Source organism: Vigna angularis, chromosome 3 (genome assembly GCF_016808095.1).
Source record: "Vigna angularis cultivar LongXiaoDou No.4 chromosome 3, ASM1680809v1, whole genome shotgun sequence".
Taxonomy (NCBI): domain Eukaryota; kingdom Viridiplantae; phylum Streptophyta; class Magnoliopsida; order Fabales; family Fabaceae; genus Vigna; species Vigna angularis.
The window spans coordinates 6,393,614-6,419,180 of NC_068972.1; the positions used below are offsets into that span (position 1 = coordinate 6,393,614).

Below are 25,567 nucleotides of genomic sequence, written 5' to 3' on the forward strand. Positions count from 1 at the left end.
TAACAATCATAACCAATAAAAATATCAAAGATAGCATGGTTATTGGAGGAATCATTATTTAGTCATTCGTTTGTGTGCCTTCATTCGTTCTTCATTCTCTCAACAACAGTTCACAATCTATTGATTGTCTTCCTCTCTTATTGTATCTCGAAGAGGTCACTACTCTCCTAACCCTAGATCTATATATGAAAATTTGATTAAAGTTTAAGATTGAAAGAGTACAATATTTTGATTTTGTCTGACATCATAGAAAAGTGCATTTTTCATAATACTCACAACTATTACACGAATATCATGTTATAATAAATCCTTTCTATTTGTCATGAAATATTCTGTTTGAAGTAATACTATTTTATTACTTATAAATAGATGTATTTAAACATGTTAAATTTAAAATGTTTGATTGAATTAGTTATTAAAATAATTGGTAAATGTGAAATGGAGTAAATACACTATTTGTATTTTATTTTACTATTGGAATGCTGTGTAATTATTATTTTTACAACACATAAGATTTGTGAGATTTTTATGTGTAATATAAAAAAAATGTGTAAGTATAATGTTTTTAAAAGAAATGCTAAATTTATGCAAGAATTGAAAAAAAATAATTGGAGTAATAATGTTTACTGAATCGTACAAGTTCTTTTTATGGTTTGAATGAATTAAAGTATATTAGTTAACGGATCTATAACAAATTCCATTTATATATTAATATTTATTTCATCATTAATCTAAAATTATAGACATAAGTTATTTTAAAAAAAATATTTAAAAACAAAAATATGTAACATATGGTAACACATATTCAGTATAACTGTTGTTGTAGTTATGAAATATTTATTTATTTATCGTTCCTCTTTTTTAAAATCTAAATCTGCAATGATTTATGAATGTATAAATTCTTAAACTTTATAAATATTTACAAGTTATCCACAATTGATTTAAATCTCAGTTATACAATTCAAATAAAACATTTAAAATTATCATTTATTATATTAGTTTTTAATCGTTATTTCTTACTATTGATTTAAGAAATTAAATCATTTATAAGAATAAAAGTTTAATTATTTATTATAATTCTTTTTACACAAAATTAGTTATTTATTTAATCTATTTCAAACTTAATAGATTTATCATATCTAATCATTATAAAAAAATATTTAATAATAATTTAAATTAATATATACACATTATTTTGACGATTTATTATTTTTTATTACTTTAATTATTATTACTATTATTCTAATTTAAAACATAACATATTGTATGATATGAAATATGGGCCGATCTAGGGGTGGCAACAGGTCGGACACATACAGTGTCTATTATCAACTCGACCCGCCAGATAAAATTGTATTTGTTATCTGACCTACTACCTGTACGGGTACCTATTTAGAAAATAATCGCACGTATTTTAAAATCCACACATACCTACGGATATTTGCAAAAAAAAAAATATGTTATACATTTCTAAAATAAAATTTAAATAAAATTATAAAAAAATATAATATAATATAAATTAAATTAAATATAAATTAAATTTTAATTTTAATTAGATTTAACCTAATACAATATACTTTTATTTTATTTTTAATTAAATTTAATGAAAAAATATATAAATTATTTTTTTTGCGGATAACGGGTACCGCGGGTCGGGTAGTATACTATCCGTACCCAGCTCGTTTAGAAGTGGATATTAAAATACCCGTTACCCGTTACCCGCGGATAGTAAATATCCGCGAATAGTAACTATCTGTGGCAGATTTTACCTACGTATACCCGTGCCTGCAGATGTTTTTGTCATCCATAGGCCGAACGGTCAACCGTCGTTCTATCTATTTCTTTTGTAAATGGTCAAGCATATTCAAATGTTAGGTCAGCGCTTAAGTTATTGTTGTTGAGCCGTAATTTGGCCAACATTCAAGATATTTTTATTGGGCCAATGGTTTGAGCAATAAACGGTTAATAAATTATTAACAGAATAATTAAATATATTGATTAAAGATATTGATTAAAGATACTGATAACTGATTTGCAAGGATATGAGTAAATTCAAAGGTAAGTTCGTTTTATTGGACCCATGCTTCTTTAAGATCCATGAAATAACTTATAAACAGAAGATTAAGCCAAGTAAGTAAGTCTGATTGAGTTTTGATAATTTATAGTAAAAAAAATATCATTGATCGGTGTCTGACTTAAGTGTCAGAGTGACTTTTACAAGTATTCTCCTCCGAACTTGATCTCCTTGAAACAGGAGATCAGGATAAGAAGACTACGACAGAAAGATATCTCTCAATCCCACTTAATATATATATATATATATATATATATATATATATATATATATATATATATATATATAACACATATAAAATTAATCAATTCTTTAAAATTTACTTTTATTATTAAACATTAAATATAATTAAAAAATACCTAACATTACACAATAACAAATACTAATTACATAGAAAACTGTGTTTCATCCTAAAACGTCTCTTTGGAGTAGTATCTATTACATCTTTCTGTTTGATAATGTGATATATCGAAAGGGAATATTAATTTTTTTCCTTCTTCTCTGTAATTATTGAAGGATAAAGAAAATAAAGAAAATAAAGAAGTAGAAGATATAAATGAATATGAATATTAGCTTTTGGGCTCTAATATGATTGGTTCGGCTAGGAAGGAATCTAGACATGGTTGGAATGAATATAAAGGAAAAGAACAGAACCAGGAACAAGGAAAGAGAGAGGAATTACCTTATTTTTACCATTTGTTTCAAAGAAAAGAGAAACAATTTTTTTAAAATTTAAAAAGAATCCACACGTACGAAATTCCTCCCTAAATAAAACTAAAAATACGAAGAAATTCGTTTGCCTACTCTTTTCAGTATAAACGATGAATAATTAGTTGGCTGAAAATAAGTTTAAAAAAATAAAGAAATAAAAAACATCTGAGATGCAACTTTTACCATTTGAAAAGGAAACTACACATTCTTTATTTTTTCATCAAATAAACAAGTTATATTAGTTTTATCACCTTTTTCATTTCAATCAAACGCATCAACTCAATATCTTTTAAAATTTGTTAAAAATGCTTCTTAATTTTTTTAATGACTTGAAATAAAAAAAAAATAGTCGTCGTAGCAGAAAAATTCGTACTAGTAGCATTTTTAAACAAGTAATTATAAGAATTTTTTTTTAAAAGAATATTAAAAGATATACTACGGTCAACATAAGAAAATGCGATAATGATAATGAACTAGTCATGTATATATGAGTTCGATTAATTAGGGCTTTTACTGACGGGCCTGAAACAAATGAAATGCCCAATTGGATGCAGGGAGATTTATGTGTGACCTTTTAAAAAACTCCTTCAAAAATTATAAGCTGTAACCTTCAATTCTTTAAGGTTGTTACTTCTTGCACCCAATCAAATTTCTTTCTCCACCTCATAAAAAAGATTTTTTTTTCTGTAATAGAAGAGGTGATTGTTTTTCGAAAAAGAATTTCCAAAATTGTTTATTGTATTCCGAAAATTAAATTTAAAAAATAATAGGGTATTGAAAAAGTAACAGTCATTGAGTTTGAAAATTGCAAAAACACAACATGACATAATCACATCCTTTTTCTATTTATAATCGTTTCAAAAACCCCTTTCTATCTAATTCTTATTTAGAAATCGTTATAATTTATGTGAATAATATAGTGAAAGTTACACCTTATTAATACAGAGATCCATGTCCGCTTCCAACCACACGTGGTTACCAGGAACTAACCATGTAGGGAGCGTCTTACATTAGAGTACATATTTAGGTGCAAATTCCTTATTACAACCAAAACATAGTGTGACATTCTCAATTCATATGCTACAACAGTATGCTGAGATGCTTAATTGCTACTCTCAATTTCTCTGCGTGTTCCAAGAAATTACAGTTTTTAGTTTGATGATGGGGAAACCGCAGGTTCAATACTACCGAACTGCAGAGAGTGCACAGGTCCTGGTGCCACAATGCCAGAGCTTCTGAGTTCAGCCATTCCTCGACGAGCATTCAGACCTTGTACCTCGCACAACTTGGGAAGAAACACACCTGCAACATGAATTTCCTCAACCTCAGACATTAATTTTCTGACCATAACAATGGAACTTATAAAACAATGTTACATAATGCATAAGTGTTTGTGTACCTTCACCGGCTGCAAGATTGAAGTATAAGTCAACAACGTTGGGGCAGCTTTGGTAGCAGTGAGGGGAACAGAGCTTGTGTGTGAAGGTAGACTCGAGAAGAGAATCTGATGAGATTCCAAGGGATTTTCTGTCCAATCCACAAGCCTTTACGCATTGCTCTGTTTCGATGTGATCCTTCACATTCTCAGCTTCAATCTCTGATGTCTTGCACGTGTATGCCTCCTCACCACTCCTCTTCACGCGCTTCTCCAGCACACACCGTTTCCCAGCAGATGACACAGCGAACGAGCACGTCTCGTGGCTCAGATTCTCGCATTCTATCTCACCTGCATTTTTCAATTACAACATCATGGATTCTCAGCTCAAGAACAATATAATATAATTATCGGTTTTTAAAGTTTGTCTTACCAAGAGTGGCTTGCAGGGTGAGAGAAAATGCAAGGGCAAATATCATGAAAGTCGAGAAGGTGAAGTTAGAGGCCATTATGGGTTAAGGCAGAAGCGTGGCGAAAACTGTGTCGGGAAAATTGAAAATATCTATGTGGTCGGATTGGAGGAATGTTATTGTGAGGGTTTATGGGTGGTGCATTTTATAGTGGGTTTTGTGCCGGAATTATCGGATTTTTTTAATAGGAATCGTGGGTTTTGACGGAAAGTAGTATGTGGAATTCTCAACGTGAATTACGAGTTGGGGGATCATCAAAAGAAGACTACTTTAACTGTTTTCAAACTTTTCAACCACTAATGCATCTATATGTTTTCTATACTTTTTCTTTCATTCTTCTTTTATATTAATTAAAATTAAAATCTATCAAAATAGATGTATATCAATTTAAGCAATATGTCTGTTATTTGAAAAGTAGTTTGTTTTCAAGTGTTTATCGATGAAAAATCAATAATATTGTTTGATTGATGATTCATTGTGAAGGAAATAAGTTTGATGAAGAGTCAAGTAATAGCGCCATCAGTGGCGGAGCTTTCACATTTTACTCTTCCACCATCATCTGTCACATCACCGCTAACCTGCAACTTCCTTCCAACTACCAACGCTATCATCCTCAAAATTACAATTTTCAACTACTTATATTCACACACTATTTTTTAACTACTTTTTAACCGAATTATTCTTTCAATATCACTTGATTAAAAAAAAATATTACTAGAATGTTGATTCGGACACTATATATATGATTTTAAAATAGTTCATATTGTTTAACTACTAATATATTATAATATATCACTTTTGAAAAGATTAACAAATAAAATTGAAAAATAATTTATATTAAAAATATAATTGTTCTGGTACATTTTTCTTTGAAATTATTTTTCACTTTGGGTTGAAGGATAAAGGAATAAGGTTTTTTATAATAACTACATATTATTTGTTTTAAATTTAGGAGCTCGATTATGTTTTTAAAAAATGTTTCAGAGAGTTAAAAATAAACTTAAATTGTTCTTAATCTCGATTCGACTGAGATTATTAGACGTGTTGGAAAAATAATTTTAAAAAATCATATTAAAACGAAGTAAATAATATCATCTGTAATTTGTTAACTTAATTTATAATTAGAATGAAAGTGACCAACCGTAACCTAAATGTCAAGCAACATAAAAAAAATTAATCACTTTACGTATTTTTGTTTGGTAACTTCATAACCAAATTCCCCAAAATTAGAAGAGTAGTAAATAAGTTGAATTGAAACTTCAATAAATTCATACAACCAGATAATATACCCACTTTTATTCTTCTTTTAGTTCTCTTTATAATTACAAAAAAAAATTTAACTACCATATGTATTAAGTAATGGTTTTTGTATCAAAAGATTATTTTTAAAATTAAAAAAAAAAATCGTGTGGATGCATATGAAATACTGATGCCAAAAATAAAGAATTCATGGTCACATCACTAAAAGAAGTATTATTTCTTAATTGAAAAATGTTGAATATTGCTATTGTTTTCTTAATTTAATTTTACAGAAATTAAAATTTAAAATATTTTGTTAACATTTTGTTATTGATATTATATATTTAATGACTGTGTAGATAATTAACTTTTAGTTCACTGCCTCTCCATTATATTTTTAATTTAGGTATTATAAAAGTATATCATTGATATAATTTATAATATTAATATAATTATAAAAAATACAATAAATTAAGAAAGCTTTAATTATATATACTAAATTAAAAAAACACATAAATTTAAACTCACATTATGTACTTATTTTTCCTTTTTAGTAACTTCTAATATAAACATATATTTGAGAATGTGTAAAAACCTCATATGTTCGAAATTACTTGTCACGTAGTGCTGTCAAAATAGATTGTAACCCGCGAGTCAATCCGGCTTATTGGGTTGAACCTGTGATGAGCCAGGTTGACTCACCAACCTACCTAATTTAATTTAATTTAATTATTTATTATTTTGTGTTTCAATATTACTAGCTAACATTTTTATTATTATAGTGTAGATGTTTCAAGATAGAAAAATATTATAAATTTCTTTATTCAAGATATTATAAATGGATAAGTGATACAAAAGTTATCAATATTAAAAACTTATTTGTTCAACTTTTGTACATGTTTTTGGATTACGCTTGGATTGTATGATACTTTTTTTAATTGTCTTTGGAGTTTAACATTATTTTAACGACGATTTAAATTTTAAATTAAAAAAATTGTAATCTTTTTATTTTAAAAAAACTTATAATTAAATGAGCCAACCCGTTTAACCCACCAACCCATGGTAGGTCGGATTGGGTTCAAATTTTTTCAGCTCGCTAATAAGTGAGTCGGGTTGAGTTGACTCACTAAGTGAACAACCCGTGGTAAGCCGGACCGGGTCGAGTCGGATTACCCGTTTTGACAGCTTTAGTGTCAGTTATATATAATACTGGTAGGAATAATTTACAAGTTATATAACATTACAAGTTAATACTGGTAGGAATAATTTACAAGTTAATAGCCGAATTACCCGTTTTGACATCTTTAGTGTCAGTTATATATAATAGTGTCAGTTAATAAGAATGAGTTAATGAATTATTTAATATGGTAACAAATTCTAGCTAAATGTTTTGCTATACCGAATTATCTATTATCGGATTGTCCATAAAAATATAGTCTTATTAATTTTCTATATCAACATGACATATGATTCAATAAATACACCATTAATAATCAATGCATATTTTATAGTACTTGTAGTAGAATTTTATTTGTATTGACTATTTGGAATAGTGTGAAACCTACTTATGTATGCTACTTTGTCTTATGTACAAGTGGTGGTACTAGTCTAAGTTACATAAATGTGGTTAGGTGGAGTAACACTTTGACATATTCCATACAAAAAATATAAATGGTTTAATTGAAATTTTAAACATTAAAAAAATTATTTATACATTTAAAAACCAAAGAATTTTTTCGAAGCAAAATAAAAAAAATAAAAATCATTCTATCAATTGGTTTGTGCTTGACTTCTTCAATCTTCTCTATCTTAGTAATTAAATTTCAAATTTCTCATAAACATTTTCATGGTTGTTATTCATTTTTCTTCTTTTAAATTTGCCTGGTACAAGTGTTTTTCCATCACGAAGAAAAACTAATTATACTGACAATATAATCCTTAGCATCTTATTATGCGTGTCTCAAAAGTTATGGTACAAACCTAAAATCACAAGATATGTTACATTTTTTTTTATCTGTAATTAGGGAGGCCTAATTAAAGTTGTTAGAGTGGATCACAACTCATCCAACCGGTTTAACTTTAATGCTTTGCGAAGGTGATAATTCATTTGTGTCTATGTTGAAACACAATGTAATTTTGAAATGAAGATGTGAATATTGTTCATGTTTTAATACATTTATTTTGTTTAGAATGTCAAAATACATTAAAATATATATGTAAGTTAATATGATTAATTATGGGTACGAACTGGATTGAATTTTAAAAAATTACAAATTTTAACATTAGTTAAAAATAAATTTAGTTTATTATGAATTTGATTTTTTTTAGGATGAATTTGTAATGAATCGATTTATCAACCCACCTATAAACCAAAATATTAAATTATATTAAAAAAATAAAAACCCTAAAACTAAATGCTCTCACTGAGTTGATTTGAAATTATGCATATCGTGTTCTCTTATTGTGTTTCTTTACATATTTGAAGTAAATTATGTCTCTTTGCATACTCCTCCAACCATAATTCTCTTTTCGATTGTTACTCTAAAACTCTGACAATCTGCTTAATTAAGTTAATTTATTTAGTCCATCAATCCATAATAGATTAAATTAGATTCAAATTTTTTAGATTTATTAACAAAAGAATCAAATTGAATTGATTTCCTAAGTGTTAAATTGAATGTGAATAGAATTAGATAACTCGTTTCAACATTTTGTTTATATATATATAATATTTAAACAAATAATATACATATGAGTTTATATGCTATTATGAAAAAAAGTTGAAAATTAAAATTTGAATTTGGCAGCGATGTCCGGAAGAATTTGGAAGACATGGGAGGGGACTAAGAGGAAAATTAGTGTGCATTTTTCCCACGATTAGGGAGATGATGATGGCGAAACCTAACTTCGGCAGGGTGGGTGGAAGGTTCTACCTTATTCAAACTTCCTCTTTCTTCATGCTCTCAAATCTCAACACCTATTCACTTTTTTTAGATGATTTTACTATTTCTTTGGTGGAAACAGTCTTCTTTATATTTATAGTAACATGATAAATTTGTCTATGGATGTTTAAGAGTCATACTTCAAAAACTTAAATACATTCTTACTAACTAATTGAAATAATTTTGTATATATAATCTGGTTTACTTATTTCGGAATCGTACTATTCACATTTTTATTTATGTTTTTATTTTGTTTTCAATTTTAGTTAATTATTATGTTATTTCGTTTTTTTAATAGATAAATATTAGTAAGAATGACAATCGGAAGGAGCAAACAAATTTGTCCCTCTAATAATTTACTAAGGGTCAAATACCCATAAAAATATATTTTAAAATATACTAAATTATATATATTTTAAACACCGACAGATGTACTTGTGGGCTGACCTGAGCAAACGAATCCTTACCATTCACATACCACACAATAAAGACTTTCAACTTTGGGCTTTTAAAAGCAAGTCTATGGTAACTAATTATGTTTGACATTTGTGACAGATTTCTAAAACATATCTATTAACCATTTCTTTGAAAAATCATGCTATCATTCCTTATTTAATAACTGACTAACCGTTAGAACAAATATATCTAGTTATTTGAAAATTACAAATCCAACACGTCATAAAAGTATGAATACTCAATCATAAACCTTGAACTACCTGCCATATACCATAGAATGTTTTAGTTAAGTCGCTATAAATTTTGACCATATTTTTCTACTGATGTGTTGTAAACTTGATTTGAAGAATACTTTATCTTTACACATAGAAAATTTTACTTGAAAAAGTAATTTTGTAAAATCAATTTTTATTTTTTAAAACCTCAATCCATACATACATTTGCAAAAGTTAACTAAACATACAACTGAAAAAAAGTTGAAAGGTAAATTTAGCTAGGGTTGAATTTAACCTGACAAGACTGAAGAAAACAAAAGAGAGATGACAACGGAGGAAAAGATGAAGTAGATTTTCAAGTTACTGCACACACACAGAGCCCTGTACTCCGCTTTTTTTCTTGTGACTATGCAATGTCTGTTCCAACACATCATGCACGTAACTTTTAACACCTACCCATCACTGAGATCAGAATACGATAATGTATCAGGTGTATTCACGAAAAAAATCAACTAAAGAAAAATCTAGGGTATGTTTATCCAGAAAATGGATATGAGAAAGAGAAAATAAATGAATTTAAAGAAATTTTAAAGTAAAGTGTTTTTTTTAAAAGGATTTTGAAGAGATTAAGAGTGGGTTTAAGAATATAGTTTTTGAAAGTTTGAATAGGATTTAATTAATGTAATAAATACAAAAATGTTTTAATTGATAGATATTTAATAATAAAATTAATATAAAATTATATTTATTAAAAATATATTTATAAGTAAAAAAAATCAAAATTAATTTAAAAAATAAAATAAATCTACATTTAAGTAAAATCTAATAATGTTGTTTAAAATTTAAGTTCTCTTAATAATATAATTAATTAAAAATATTTGGAATAGATTATTGTCGATGATGAAATAAGTTACAATAACCACGTAATCAATTACAAAGTCTTTTAACATTAGGTAAAATCGATTTCACCTCACTCTAAAATTGGTTACGCTTCAACCAAATTCTTTCATCTTTATCGCGAACTTCCATGTTCATAGTGAATTTCCAACCATTAACGCTATGGTTTAAGACTACACCTTATTTTGACAACACCAAACACTCTTTAATTCAACATGAACGTCATTCCGACCACCATGAAGGTTGTAAGGATTCTAACAGATTGCATCTAATTTTAATTCAGTAAAAATAGTTTTTCACCCAAAATTACCTCAAATCTCATGCGGAGATAGAGAAAACATTGCATCTATAAATCATTGCTCAAAGTTTCTTTTGAAATTGCTCATACCAACGTAAATAAACTCGCAAATCCATCTCTTTAATGGGTCTGAAAGGTGATTTCCATCTAAATCTAAATAAATATAATAACTGTAAGATAATAAAAAAAACAAACGAGTAACAAAAACTATAAATCATACAATTAAATTAAACGAGTAAAAAAACAATAAATCATACAATTGATAAAGTAATGTTTAATATTAATAAAACAACAAAAATTATCTTATTACTCATTAAAAATAATATAAATGAAAAAATATTTGATATTTCAATCATAAAATATCTTAGGTTTTTTCTTAAATTTTAATTTTTTTATAAAAATACAAAGAAAAAAACAACAATAATATGTATTTATTTTATATAATTTTATGTAACATATATTATTTTCTTAAAAAATTAATATTCTTAATTTAACCCTTCATTAAATTAGAATATTATATATGATATTCACACAATTAACATTTCATAAATATATTATCTTAATCATTAAAATAATTAATTAAATCACTTTAATATTTAAAATTATCTAATTTATTTTATATTTAGGATATTTGGCTAACCATAATAAGGAAATAAACAGGAGAACCTATATTATTGACATGCATTGTTGAGCTGGTTTTTTATATTTGTTCTCTCCAATTTTTTTGTTGTGAAAATTATGGGGCATGTAATTAAGTGGCAGCACCACACGTGCATGGTCTCTGTGGTTGAAAGTTACAAGTGTGAACTACAGAGTGGAGACAGGATAATAATGAACTATGAACAGAACAGAACCGTGCGAACAAAAATCTGATTAACCGACATGTTTGATTGATGGGTTTACCATTGTCATATGGGGCACCCATGTTCAAAACTGATATGACATACACACTTCCTACGTATGAATAGATAAAAGATAATGTAAAATATAAAAAAAATATCTTTTTCATCTTTATCACAATATATCAATGTTTTTTTCTCTCTTCCACTCTTTCTCTTTTAAACCCATCCAAATCATTATCAATGAATTTTTTTCCGTATAAATTGTTAAAATAATGAATTTATACCATCTTAATTTATAATATATCACACTATTAATTAAGTTTTTTATATAATAGTTATTATTAGATGGATGTTAAGCTAAAATTATGTTTTATATGTTTTTAGGATTATTATGAGTATTCCACTGTCTTGTTATTTTTAATAAGGCACTGATGCATCAACACGTTTATGTGGCGAAAAAATATGCTATTTTACAATTTTTTTTTTCAAAATTATTCTTTCAATTTAATAAATATTAAAAAAATGAAACCGATCATATCATTCATGCGTGTCCAAATATTATTTTTGTTTTTTATATAATTTTTTATTAGTTTATAAACATGTAATTTAGTGCAAGAATCATTTTATATAAACTCTGTTGGTTTAGAATTTTAGAGTGTGAAAATTATCATTGAGATATTTGTAAAATTATATTAAATTCAAGATTAAATTATATTTTAATAATAATAATAATTTTATTATATGCATGAATATATTTGAAGCGGGCCATCAAGAGTATAAGAGTTTGATATAAGAAATAAGTATGCGATAAACACGTTAAAAAGTATATTTTATCTGTAGAGATTATAATCAATTTATATATGCATGATTTTATACCAAGTTAGTTAGATTGATTTTATAACAAGTTTTATACCAAGTTATGCTTGATGTTATATTACTGATGACTTAATTTTATTTTAAAAAAGCAGTGATTAGAACTTTAAGTTGTGATTATATTAGTGAGTAAATGTCCAATTTTCATCATGAAAGGAAACATTTACATTCTTCCCTCTTTAAGTATATTAAATAAGTCAACGAAATATTGATGTAAACATAAAAATTATAAATAACTATATTAATTTTCAAACAAAATAAAAATCAAATTTATATGAATAGTATATGTTTAAATACCTATTTAAATGATAATAAAAAAGTATAAGATAATACCACGTAAACATTGTGTGTATGAAAAAATATATATTAAGATGTGCGACGATGAAACATTGTGTGTATGAAAAAAAATATATCAAGATGCGACGATGAATGATATGTTATGTTATTATAATGTCTTTCGAACTATTTTGTTGATTATATATGTTACAAATTAAGAGATATAATAACATTACTACATTTAAGTCAATTGAGTTAGTATGTGATTAAACATATACTTGGTATATAAATGTTTATAATATATGTAGATGTATTCATCATTTCTCTATCTTGTGTATTTTATTTATTTTGTTTAGGTTGAACTTCCTTTATTTGTTTTTATTCTAAGGTATAATTATGTGTAACATTATAACAAATATACATTAAGTTTTAGTGCTTATTTTTTTGTCAATTTATTTGATTTTATCCAATTTTCCAAGTGACTATGACAAACTTCAAAATAGATATTTGTATATTTGTGTATGTGTAAACTTTTTCTTTATGTTTGTTCATTTTTTTAATCTATTTTGCTCAAATAGGATAAGTTTATCATACTTAACTTTTCATATCAAAATCTGATTAAAGATATGTTCACCTGTGCATGTGAGTTTGAGAGAAAACAAATAGATAAATTTGAATGTATTTGATAATAAAATATTTGTGTTTATTTTAAGGAATTTTGAAGTGAAAATTGATGTATTTGAAGGTGAAGTTTGTAAATATTTATGAAAGTTTTGATAAGTATGATAGAATAATTTTTTTTCTAATAAATTCAGATGTAAGATTATTTTTTTTACCAGCGCTATAGTTAATATTATTATTAAACTAAATATTAAATATTATTGATGAAATTTTAGCTAATGTGAATGTATTAATTGATAAAATTATAAGAAAATTAATTTCATGGAATTTGTGAAGACCCAAATAAAATAGTATTATATTTTTTTTTACATTAAAAAGTAAATGGAGATAAAAATTTAATTAAGGTAAAAAAGGTTATTGGGCCCTATGTGGGGCAGTTGGCCCATCTCTCTAAGTCAATCTGACCTTAGGAAAGAGCTCAATAGATTCTAATTTTCCGAGCTTCTCTCTCTAAAAATTTCGAGCCCTAACTCTCTCTGTCTTTTCTCTAAATTTTCAGTTCTTTGAACCTTTCAATCTTGAGTTGGAGGGTGCTCAGACGTTCATCTCACCGAAGGCTTCCTTTTGAACCGATCGCATTTTCGATTGGACCGGTGAGTCAACTTTTCCCTTCTCTGTCTCCAATCTCAAACCTAGAACATGCAATGCTACTGGTTGTATGTTACTAGGGGGTTTTGTTTTTTTATTTTTTTTTTGTTTGTTAAATCAATTTCTAAGAGCTGTTACTGTCACCCCTTGACGGTTTATAGGGTTTGGTTGAGTTCTCATTTGGAGACACCGTAAAGGAGAGTTCCTGTGAGCTTGGTAATTCGACTCTAAGGTAAGGGGAGCTAATTATTTTTGTATGAATTTATTTTATACAAATATATGCAGGTTGAATGTTGAACTGGTGTGTTCTTGTGAAGTTGTTCTGCGATGTTAATTTTTATTGGATAATTATAACTGTGAAATTGTGCTTAAATAATTTATGCTTTGGTGTTGAACTGATACATGTGGCAACTATGTTTGTAAGTGTCTCTGTTGAAATTAATCTGTTTTGGTTGAAATTGTTCTGGGTGGAGGGTTTGGAGTAAGGGCTCTGTGATAGCATGTATATGGGCAGGTACTGTTTAAGGTTACTGTGAGGGGAAGAGAGATATATATAATTAGGTATTTGATGTCTAGAACATTGTGGACAATTTTAATAACATAGATAATTAAATCATAACTTGTTAAAAGCCTTTCTTTGTTGGTAGGATAGAGGAGACTTAAAAACCTGAGTTGGCACATCCCTGAGCAGTCCTGGCCTGGTCCAGTACGTTGTGACTAGTCATATGTGCTAGCGCCAAAGGTGAGTTGATGCGTTCAGACATCTGAACCCTCTCCGGTGACCAATTGGGGGAAAATAAGATCTCAACTATGATAAAAAATTAGACAAGTAGTTTACCAAATAAGAACCATGAAGCATGATATATATATATATATATATATATATATATATATATATATATATATATATATATTATATTAACATATGAAACGTATGATATAAATTGTTATCATAATATATATATATATATATATATATGTATATATGTATGTATATTATTAAATGTTATGGAAATATAAGTTAGGAAAGCATGATATATATTATATTAACATATGAAACGTATGATATAAATTGTTATCATAATATATATATATATATATATATATATTATATTATATAATTGTGGTTATTATATAGAGTTGTTTAAAACTCTATATTATATTTTGGATGACTGTAATTTCGTACTTAATTGCAAGTCATACTCTAACTGTTCTCTTTATTTGGATGTTAACGCATATATTATATAATTGTGGTTATTATATACAGTAAATCCCTTTCGATCTTTTCTCTGTACAGAAAATTCTCATTTCCCTTTGTCTCTTTAATAATTCTTCAAAAACACTCTCAAGTTCACTGAAATGAACATAAAGGCCATTTTCCTTTCCATAGTCTCAAATAGTAAATTCTTTTAGGACTTAACATGACATAAGAATGAAAGGATATGAAGGAATGAAAAGAGGATTGTAATATTATTTGAATTAATAAATTTGAGGAGATGAATGAAATTTTTTAAGAAAAAATTTATAAGAGTTTGGGAATGATTATGTAACATCCCAAAAATTCACACTTTAAAAATTCAAAATTTAAATATTGTAATAATACATTTACGGTAACACCCCAAACTCTCACACTTAAATCTATACATATGTTTAAGCTCAGATTTAACTATAAATATAACATTGAATTCTTCTAATTTGTTCTTCCATCTCTTTCTTCATTTGCACGAGATCACGCGACAATCCTTCATCTGCTCCCGTATAACGAATTATACGATCATCGCACAGATAAGATTTTCCGGCACAAACAAACAAGTAAGTGTGAGCTAACATACAACACAACATTTATAAAACATGCATAATTACTTTGATATAAACATCATATAAATTTATGTCAGACATCCTCATATACCATCATACTACAATTCTTATTAGACACTCGTCCCACAATCCCCAATAAACACCACAATACCCAATAGACACTCATCCGGATGTTACGTTGATGAGCAATTCAACGGAAGATTTACCACTTGTGATGCTAGTCTTAGTCCCCTCACTATGTCTAAAACCGGCACATAGACCAGGACATCCGACCCTCCATATCATTCACAAGGTTAGTCCCCTCACTATGTCCAAAACCGGCACATAGACCAGGACATCCAACTACAGGACCCTCAACATCAATATATACACAAATACCATATCATTACAAAATTTCTCCAGGAGACTCATAACATGCTCATATTCCTTAACTCATATTATACCATTACAAAATCTCCCCATAATACTCATATCATGAGCAAATGCAAAATCCCATATCGACATCATAAAATACATTCATTACAGTAATTTATCATATCTCATGCATTCACATATATCACATTACAGCATATACTCCAAACATTTATACACATAATTCAATTCAAACTCAGAATCCAACACTATTTGTAGAATACTATTTGAACGAGCACTATTCACCGAACTCTATTGAACGAACGCTACAGGACGAACGCTACTGAACGAACGCTACTGGACAACGCTATTCACCAAACACTATAAGACCGAACACTATTTGGACGGACGCTATGAGATCCAACACAATCAGGCCGAACGCTAAAAACCGAAGACCACATTGGATTAAACATTATTCGGTCGAACGTTAAAACCGAACACCTTACTAAAATCGGATACTGGCTGAACGAACGTTAAGATCAATCTCTGAGGCTCAGTGCTAAAACACCAAACATTATTAAACCGAATACTATTAATTCGAAACTACTTGGACGAACGCTCAAAGATAAATAATCTTCGATACCGAACGCTTCCTATTGCGCAATCTGTTAGGACGAACGTTTATAGTCTGCGTCGAATACCTCGATCACTTTACCGAACACTTAGAGTACTGGCCGAACGTCTAGAACCTTCGCCGAATGATCACGATTTAACCAAACAGTATTAAATCAAAATCTGACCGAACGGTACTAAATCCATTCTGACCGTTCGGTACTAAATCAAATCCTGAGAGTACTAATTTTATCCGAACGCTACAATTTCTAATACACTAAAACCGAACGTTCATGATCCAACCTTAAGAATATCAATTTACAACCGAACGCTCAAGATCTAAATTTAAGAATATCAATTTAAGACCGAACGCACACTAAAACATCAAAACCGAACGTTCAAGATTCAAACCTAAAAATGTCAGAAGAAGGTCGAACGCTACAATCACTAATTCATCAAAGCGGACGTTCAAGATTCAAGTCCGATAATACTAAATTAAGTCGAACGCTACAGTTACTAATACAAAATCAATACCTAACGCTAAAGATGAGAATACCAATTTAAAGACGAACACCTACGGTCACTATTTCACAAGATCGAATGCTAAAGATTGAAACCTAATTATATCAATTTAACCACGAACGCTCAAATCAATAATACACCCAGACGAACGCTCTAGATCACCATTAGAGACTACCTGATTAAAACCGAACGCTATAGTCACTAATACATCGAAACCGACCGTGTAAGATCCAAACGTAAGAATACCGAACGCTCCTGATTGAAACTTAAGACTACCACTTGAAGACCGAACGCTCAGGATTGAACCTCATAATATCAATTTATGAACGAACACTCAAGATTGAAACCTAAAATACCAAATTGAACGAACGCTCACAATCATTAATCTACCAAGACCGAACGCTCGAGATTGCTGAGAATACTTGACTAAGGACGAACGTTTAAAATTACTAATTCTATGCAGTTTGAACGAACGTCTAATATATTTCTAACTGAGGACGAACTCGAACGCTCGCTACCTTAGAACGCTAAAACCGAACGCTCGTACTATTTTGGTCGACCACTAATTGATCGAGCAAATTGGACGAACGTCCAATTTTGACTCACCAAAATTGGACGTACGCGCGTTCTGCAGAATCGCACCAGATTTTTCCAGAAACCCAGAAACCCCATTGTTTCACCTTTTTTTTTCCCAGATTTGCAACAGTATAGTTCTACAATCAATCATACGGTTTCATAGCAAAGAAGGATACTCTGAACACAAAAATTATTCATCAAACAATCATAATATGATCTCAAACATATTATTCCTACAATCTATATAAACAGATCTAGCTCCCCTTACCTGGTTTTCTCCAAGCACAACCATCCTACAGCCAAGAACTCTGCCCCGATCGGAACGACGAAAACGTTCGGTTGAAATGAAGTCCTCTACTCCGCGGAGGCCAAGGTAGCATCAGAATTGAATTCCTATGATTCAAGTTGCTGGAATTCTAGAGAGAAGCGAGAGAATTTTTGAAGATGAAGTTTTAGAGCGAGAAAGAATGGGTTCCTTACTTGTGGGTTGCTCTCCCTGGTGCCAAAAATGCGACCCTCTCCTTTTCTCCCTCCCCCAATAATTGCACTCTAATAATGCAAGAAGTGGGTGTCCCCACCACTTAAAAAAATGAGGTCCTTACAGATTTGAGATATGAACACTTAAAAAAATTGTATTAATAAATTCAAAAAAATTACTCATTTGTTTCTGTATTAAAAATAAAGTGAAAATAAATTAAATTTAGTTGAAATTAATTTTTAGTTAATAGAAAATATGAATTATTTTTTAAAATAAACATTTTAGTATGCTTAATTAATTTAAAACAATACATTATTGGTTTAAAATAATTTTCTTTTTAAATATTAAATTTAAGAAATTATTAATATCATCAATTAATTAATTTTGTCATTATTAAATTGATTAGTAATTCAAACAATATTATTGTAAACAACTCCAAGAGAGGACCAAGCGAAGCAAAAGCAAAAATGCCAAAATCGATTCCCTACTTAAAACTCTTTCAAAAGGCAAAACCATCACCTTTCAAAACGCGGATAAGTTACTACATATTATCAAAGTTCATATTTTTTTCCCTTTGTATTTTGATTTTGGAGGACATTATAATGGGATTAAAATGGAGATATTGTCGCAATAATTATTTTTTAATTAATGACTCAATATTTATATTAATATCAATAGGAGTATTTTGTAATTTAAGTTGATAGAATATTTTTTGTAAACCAATACCATTTCTTGCTCAACATTAGTTAGAGTTTTCTTACTGTTTTGCATTACATTTTTTTTAATTGATGTCTGCCATGATTATCTTGTGATATTTTGCAATAATTTTTTACAATCAATATATATTTTTGTTTTTTATGTTGGATTTTTTGCAATAATTTTGATTTTTTAGTCAAGATTAATTTGGAATTATTTTACCAATGTCAATCAGGAAATTTTTTTGGTCAAAATCGATAAAACAAAGTTGGAAAACACTCGTAGCTATCAATGTAAAATAGCTTTGATTGAAATCAATCTAAATAATCATGTTTAACATCAATTAAAAAAAATATTAGTTAATGTTAATTGAAGTTTTTTTACAAATATCAATTAAAAAAATCTTGACAAACTTCAATAAGAAAATAACATTTGATAATTTATATTTTTTAACAAAATATTTACTTTTTTTTTTGCATTTAGTAATAATAAATTAAAATAGTTTATCTAAATAAATAAAATAAAATTTATTAGATTTGAGTCGTTTTATTAAACAGAATATTAAAAAAATAATTTAAAATTGAATAAATTGAAATTTAATATATTTAAACATCTTAAAAATTATAAAATTTTCTATCCAAATACAATAGTCTCTGACACATTAAAATGATGATATAACATTTTGAAATAATCAAAACAGTGACCTACCAAAACGTATTGAGAAACATCTGAATGCGTTTTATGAAAGTTTATTCGAGTCTATCTCAAATCTCAAACCTTAACTAAAATAATGAAGAACATACATATTAATGAAATTGAAGAGATTGATAAATAAATCCTAATCTGAAACCACCAAAACCAAAATGTGAATGGAAAAGACAAAATAGATAATTTAAGCTTGTGATTTTGGTTTGGAGAGGAGAACAACTTTTTTTTTTTTTTCACTTTATCAACCTGTCTTATTAGCCATACTTTGTAGAGCTACTGTTGTATTTCCTCTGCACACTGAACATGTAATTTCTTTACTCTCTTATACCCAATAATTCTTCATTCTTTATAGGTTCAATCTAAGAATAAATCTTGCATATCTTATAATATTGTGATGCATAGTCACTCAACTTTATAAAAAATAATACTAAATTCTAGTGATTAATTTACAGATTTCTTTTGAATTACTTTCCTTCAAATGTTTCAGATTTTATTGCTCCTTTTTTCTCTTAAATTCCAACAATTATCTTTCTACATCTTTTCTTTAATTTTGATTCAACAATCTACATTTTACACACTTTAATTACTAGTTCCACATACATTGACTCCCATTTACTTACTTTTGATTTACGATCTAAGCATTCACTTTTTGTATTTTACTTTACAATTGCTTTTGACTTTACTGCATATTTACAAGTTTCCCATTTACATTCCCCACAACATTCAGCTCATTACGTTTCTGCAAACTTTACTTTCAATGCTTTCTTTGCAAATCTTTACATTTCTTCAAATCAACAAAGCCAACACTGTTCTTCTATTTAATTTTCATAAATCAAATTAACCGGTCACAACGAAAACGAGATGTTAATTGACTTGTTTTACAGCTAAAAAATATTGATAGTTAATGTAAACTAATTCGAGTTCAGTGCTCCTTTCACTGACCAGAAAACTATAATCTTATGAAACAAAGTGAAAAGTGTTTGAAATTAAATGACAAAGATAAGATGAAAGTGTATCTTTGAAGCACAGCAACCTTAAAAAGTAGGTCTGAAGATAAGGAAGTAAAAACCGAAGTGAGATGAAGAAATTACCTGAAACATGCATGCAGAGATTGGATGGGGAAAAAATGATTTAAGGGCGATGGAAAATTCCGAAGGGATCGCATGATCGAAATCAGTGAAAAACCAGAACTGCATGGGAATGCAAGACTTAGATCAATGCGATCCCTTTGGAAGTGTCCACCAACAATAAGGTTTTTGCTGTCGTCGTTCATCCAAAGAGGCTCACACCATATCTCTATATATGCTGAAACTGTGGGCTCCTTCATGATTCATGACGGTAAATGGAAAGTAAAATGATGGTGTGGGGCTTTTCATGCCTTCCATGCATTCTCTACTTGTTTCAATTCTCACATGCACTTCGACTCACCTCAAATCAATGCTTCAAACAATCGAATTACTCAACCACCTTTTTAATAATTACAGTAAGTAAACATTAATATCTCTTAACCTATCTTAGGTGAATGAAGTGAAGACAATATGACTGAGTTTCCAATGCGTGTATGTCATTGATTAAATATTGCATTAGGTTTTGGATGAAACATTGGGGACATAAAGCAAAAGCACACATAATGAAGGAAAATTCTAATGTGTGTCATTATCAAAAAAGACTATGCCTAGCTTCTTCCCAACAGCATTAGCTGTTTGATAGCAACCTTCACCATCCTTAAAAGCCAAATAATCTTGCATTATATTGTCGGTCCTGTAATTATTAACACAATTCACTGCTCATTAAATGGACTCAATGTTTCTGAATTAACCTATATATACATCACCCTATACTTAAGAACTGTTTGCCAATATATATATATTTTTCTTTTTTGAAAAGTCAGACTAATGATCATGGTCATGGACATGAAAAAGAGGTTTGTATTTCCCAAAACCATAAGAGTTGAAAAACAATAAATTATTAGATGAGTGGGAATGGAGGACAAGAAAAAGCAAAGGCATTTATTTATCATTATTATTAATAAGGTAGGAAGAAAGGAAAATGGTAGCTACTATTTTACGATTTCTCTATTCATTTTACCTATTTCCAAATTATAATAATATTATCTTTCTTTATTTTTCATTCTTTGATATTATTTTTTTTATCAACATCATCGTAAGTGTTTTAAGGTTTCGTCAAAAAATAATTTGAGTCAATGAAAACATAAGGTAAAAATTATTTTTATCAAGTTCAGTTCCCACTGTGTTGAAATAATTGGAATTCAATATATTACCTGTTGTATGTAATTATTTTATTATTATTTTTTTATGTTTGATGCATGCATGATTATTACTCATGCACATGTCATTACTTTTTCTTTTGGGTCAACTATTAAAATTATTTATTCATTGTTTTAATGACTTTTTCTTCAATTTTTGTGATGAATACTCAAACAACTTACCGATCATCGAACCAAAATCATCAACAATTCTTCGTCCTACAACGCAATCAAGTGATCATGTCCACGCAAAGTTTGATCGTTTCTTTCTATAAACCTGTAGTTGTTTATATTATTAAATCATATCAAGTTGACGCTAAATTAATAACATAGACTAGTTTTAACAACCACTTAGATATGGTGATTGTTTTGGGATACAAACAAAGTCTTCGGATAAAAGAAGAGACAGATACGGTGATTGGTTTTTGACTTAGGATAAAAAAAAATCCTCAGTGCAACAAAAGAAGGTGTTTTTCCTAGATAATTTGAATGGCAGACGTAAGAAAGTCGATGATTTGTTGTGATCAAAGGTGAATCACATGACTTGAAAGTTGAAGCCTGGCAAAGTGAACAAAACAGAGAGGTGTAAATGTTTACGAAGTGGATAGTGCTAGAGTGACCAAAGGGAGCACTGCACTGATATTGCCTCAAAATAAAGAACTGCATCACATAGCAGGTAGGTACCTTTTTCAAAGTACATAGGACGTTTGGTCAAAATCGGGAATCCTAGGGATCAGGACCCTACACAAATAGCTTCAGATACTAGTACTACACAAGATTTGGTTCCACCATATATAACACATCGTTTCTCTCATCCATATTTTCTGTCAGTTTATACACTATTAGTCATTTGATTCGTGTTAAGAGAAAAGAAAACTGAATAAGACAAGTTATAACAAAGTTTAGGGTCTGTGAATGAAAATTAAAATAACTATTTTCTGAGGTCTATTTTTGCCATGACCCACTTAACCTACCCTTGGCGCAATTCCGGAGATTTCCCTTACAACTTACCCTTTAAAGTCTCCCTCTAAAAAAGTACTGTCTGCTACTAATTAGACACTACTAATGGCTACCAACACCATCTCTCAATCCCTTACTATTTCTTCTCTTCCAAACTATGCAGATACAAAGAAATTATGAACCACCACTTTCAAACTCTATTCACTAACTTAATGTTGCCTTTCTACCTTCAAAAAATCAATAACTTAGGCACACAATTAACGAGCACAGCCTTTGCACCGTTGTTGCTCAAACCTTAATTGGTCTTATCAGGAGTTTTTATTTAATGAAGGGAAAACTGTTGCAGCTTTTTACCAATCCAAAGACAAACAAAGAAAAAGCACTGCACGGAGCAAGGCTGTATAATTAGGCCTTAAAATATTAGTAAGATTGGTTGTTGAAACTCTTTGAACATGTCACAAATTCTTCGTTACAATTACAACTTCACCCTTCTCGTTAAAGAAATATAATTAAGGTCATGTGACTTGTCTTTTCCCTCTTCAGTCTACACCTTTTCTACAACATTTACACTGCTTCAAATGGAATCACACCTCAACATCTTACACTTTGAGACTACAAACTCGGCAAAGGAATAGCCATCAAAACAAACTCCAAATATTTATTGTCTCAATGCAAACTAACTTTCTAAATACATTCAAAACCCCACAGAAAATAGTATGGCATTGTAAAAATTGACCTCTATATAAACATTATAATGACATATATACATATCAACACAGCCAAAAGACAAAATATATATATATATATACTATCTCCTGCCATTGCAGTTTTGAAATTCAAACACAACTTTATTTTTCTAAAACTTCAAAATTTGACGATGTGTTCTCTTAACAAATAAATAGACTTAATGATTAAAAGTATCTCATTCCTCTTTGAGCGTTTCTCTAAAAAAATAACCTTACCAATATTAAAAAACTGATTAGGTTTTCTTTTTCTTTTCAACTTTAAATAATAATAATAAATAATTAATTTATTTAATATTTTTCATATAATTAAATATATACTAATATTTTAATTTATAAAATATTAACTATAAAAAATTAAATAATATTATAAAATAAAAAAAATGAAAAATATACGTGAACCGTATTTAGAAATACGGTTAACAAATTTGTTTGAAATATTTTATAAAAATAGTGTTTTCAATTATGGTTACGTATTTTTTTTTCTTTTTAAGTTTACTTTTTCGTTTCCAATTAATAATAATAAAAAATAAATAAATTTAATAATTTTTTATATAATTAAATATATACTAATATTTTTATTTATAAAATATTAGTTATTAAAAATGTAAATAATATTATGAAATTGAAAAATTCATAAAAACCTTAATGGCTTTCCGGTCAAGAATTTTAATTTTTTAGTTTATTTTTTATTTAATAATAATAATAATAAAATATATTAAAAAATTATAAATAAAATAATATTTTAAATTAAAATTAACTAAAAAACATTAAAAAAATAAAAATTCTTAACGCGCATTCGAAAGCGGGTTCAAGTTTTTATGTATTTTCATTTTTTTATAATTTTATAACATTATTTACATTTTTTAATAATTAATATTTTATTATTTAAAATATTAGTTTATATTTAATTTTATGAAAAATATTAAATTAATTAACTTTTATTAATATTAATTAAAAACGAAAAAGTAAACTAAAAAAACTAATTGGAAATATGGTTCTTATAAAATAATTCAAACAAATTTGTTAATCGTATTTTTAAATACGGTTAGCATATACTTTTTAATTTTTTTTAGTTTTATAATATTATTTATTTATTTTAATTAATATTTTATAAATTAAAATATTAATATACATTTATTTATATGAAAAATATTAAATTAATTAATTATTTATTGTTATTATTTAAAAATAAAAAAGTAAACAATTAAAAAAATTTAATCAGTTTTCAAACACGGATAAGGTTATTTTTGAGAATTTAGAGATGCAAGATGAAAATGAGAAGGTGTAGAGGAAACATTCTTTTCTTTTTTAAAGTCTGGAGTTCAAAATGAATGGGTTTGTTACTGATGTTTAAAAAAAAATTAGTAATTGTTTCATAATTCTATAGTTGAAAAAAATAAAAACTTAATCAATTAATAAATCACGATCCTTAAAAATAGAACTGAAAATGCAATAAATATTTAAAATATTGCTAACATGGCATTCTACAAGAAATCCAAGCATCTCGATTCAAAGTTACAACCAACCAAACAACGATATACACCTTTCCCTTCGGTTGATGTATATAGGCTATGGCCTCTTTGTCAGCTGATACATAATATATTGTTTTCCCTCTTCTCATTGGTATTTCTTTAATTCTTTAATTGGGTATTATTGCTTTATGTAATCAAAATTCAACCACTATTGCCTCTTTATAGTTTGGGTATCATTCTTTATAATTATTTACAGCTTGTAATTACCTAAGTTAACCATTTAATCTTTTTTAAAATAAGGATGTTGATGTTGTTAAGTAATGTTTGAATTTGGATGTTTACTTTACTTATTTACCAAATTATGCATTTAATACGCAACTATCATTTTATAACAATGTTTAGAGAGGGAAGAAGTATTGGAAGAA

At 28.0% G+C, this 25,567-nt stretch overlaps 1 protein-coding gene across 1 annotated transcript; it reads right to left on the reverse strand.

The window, feature by feature from the left end:
- Nucleotides 1–3,622: 3,622 nt before the first annotated feature.
- On the reverse strand, nt 3,623–4,758 carry LOC108325608 (uncharacterized). The gene is made up of 3 exons (XM_017558701.2): nt 4,594–4,758; nt 4,185–4,511; nt 3,623–4,087 (listed from the first exon to the last, which is right to left on the reverse strand). Exons 1-3 carry the CDS (start codon nt 4,667–4,669, stop codon nt 3,936–3,938), a joined length of 555 nt encoding a protein of 184 aa, XP_017414190.1. The 5' UTR covers nt 4,670–4,758; the 3' UTR covers nt 3,623–3,935.
- Nucleotides 4,759–25,567: the final 20,809 nt, after the last annotated feature.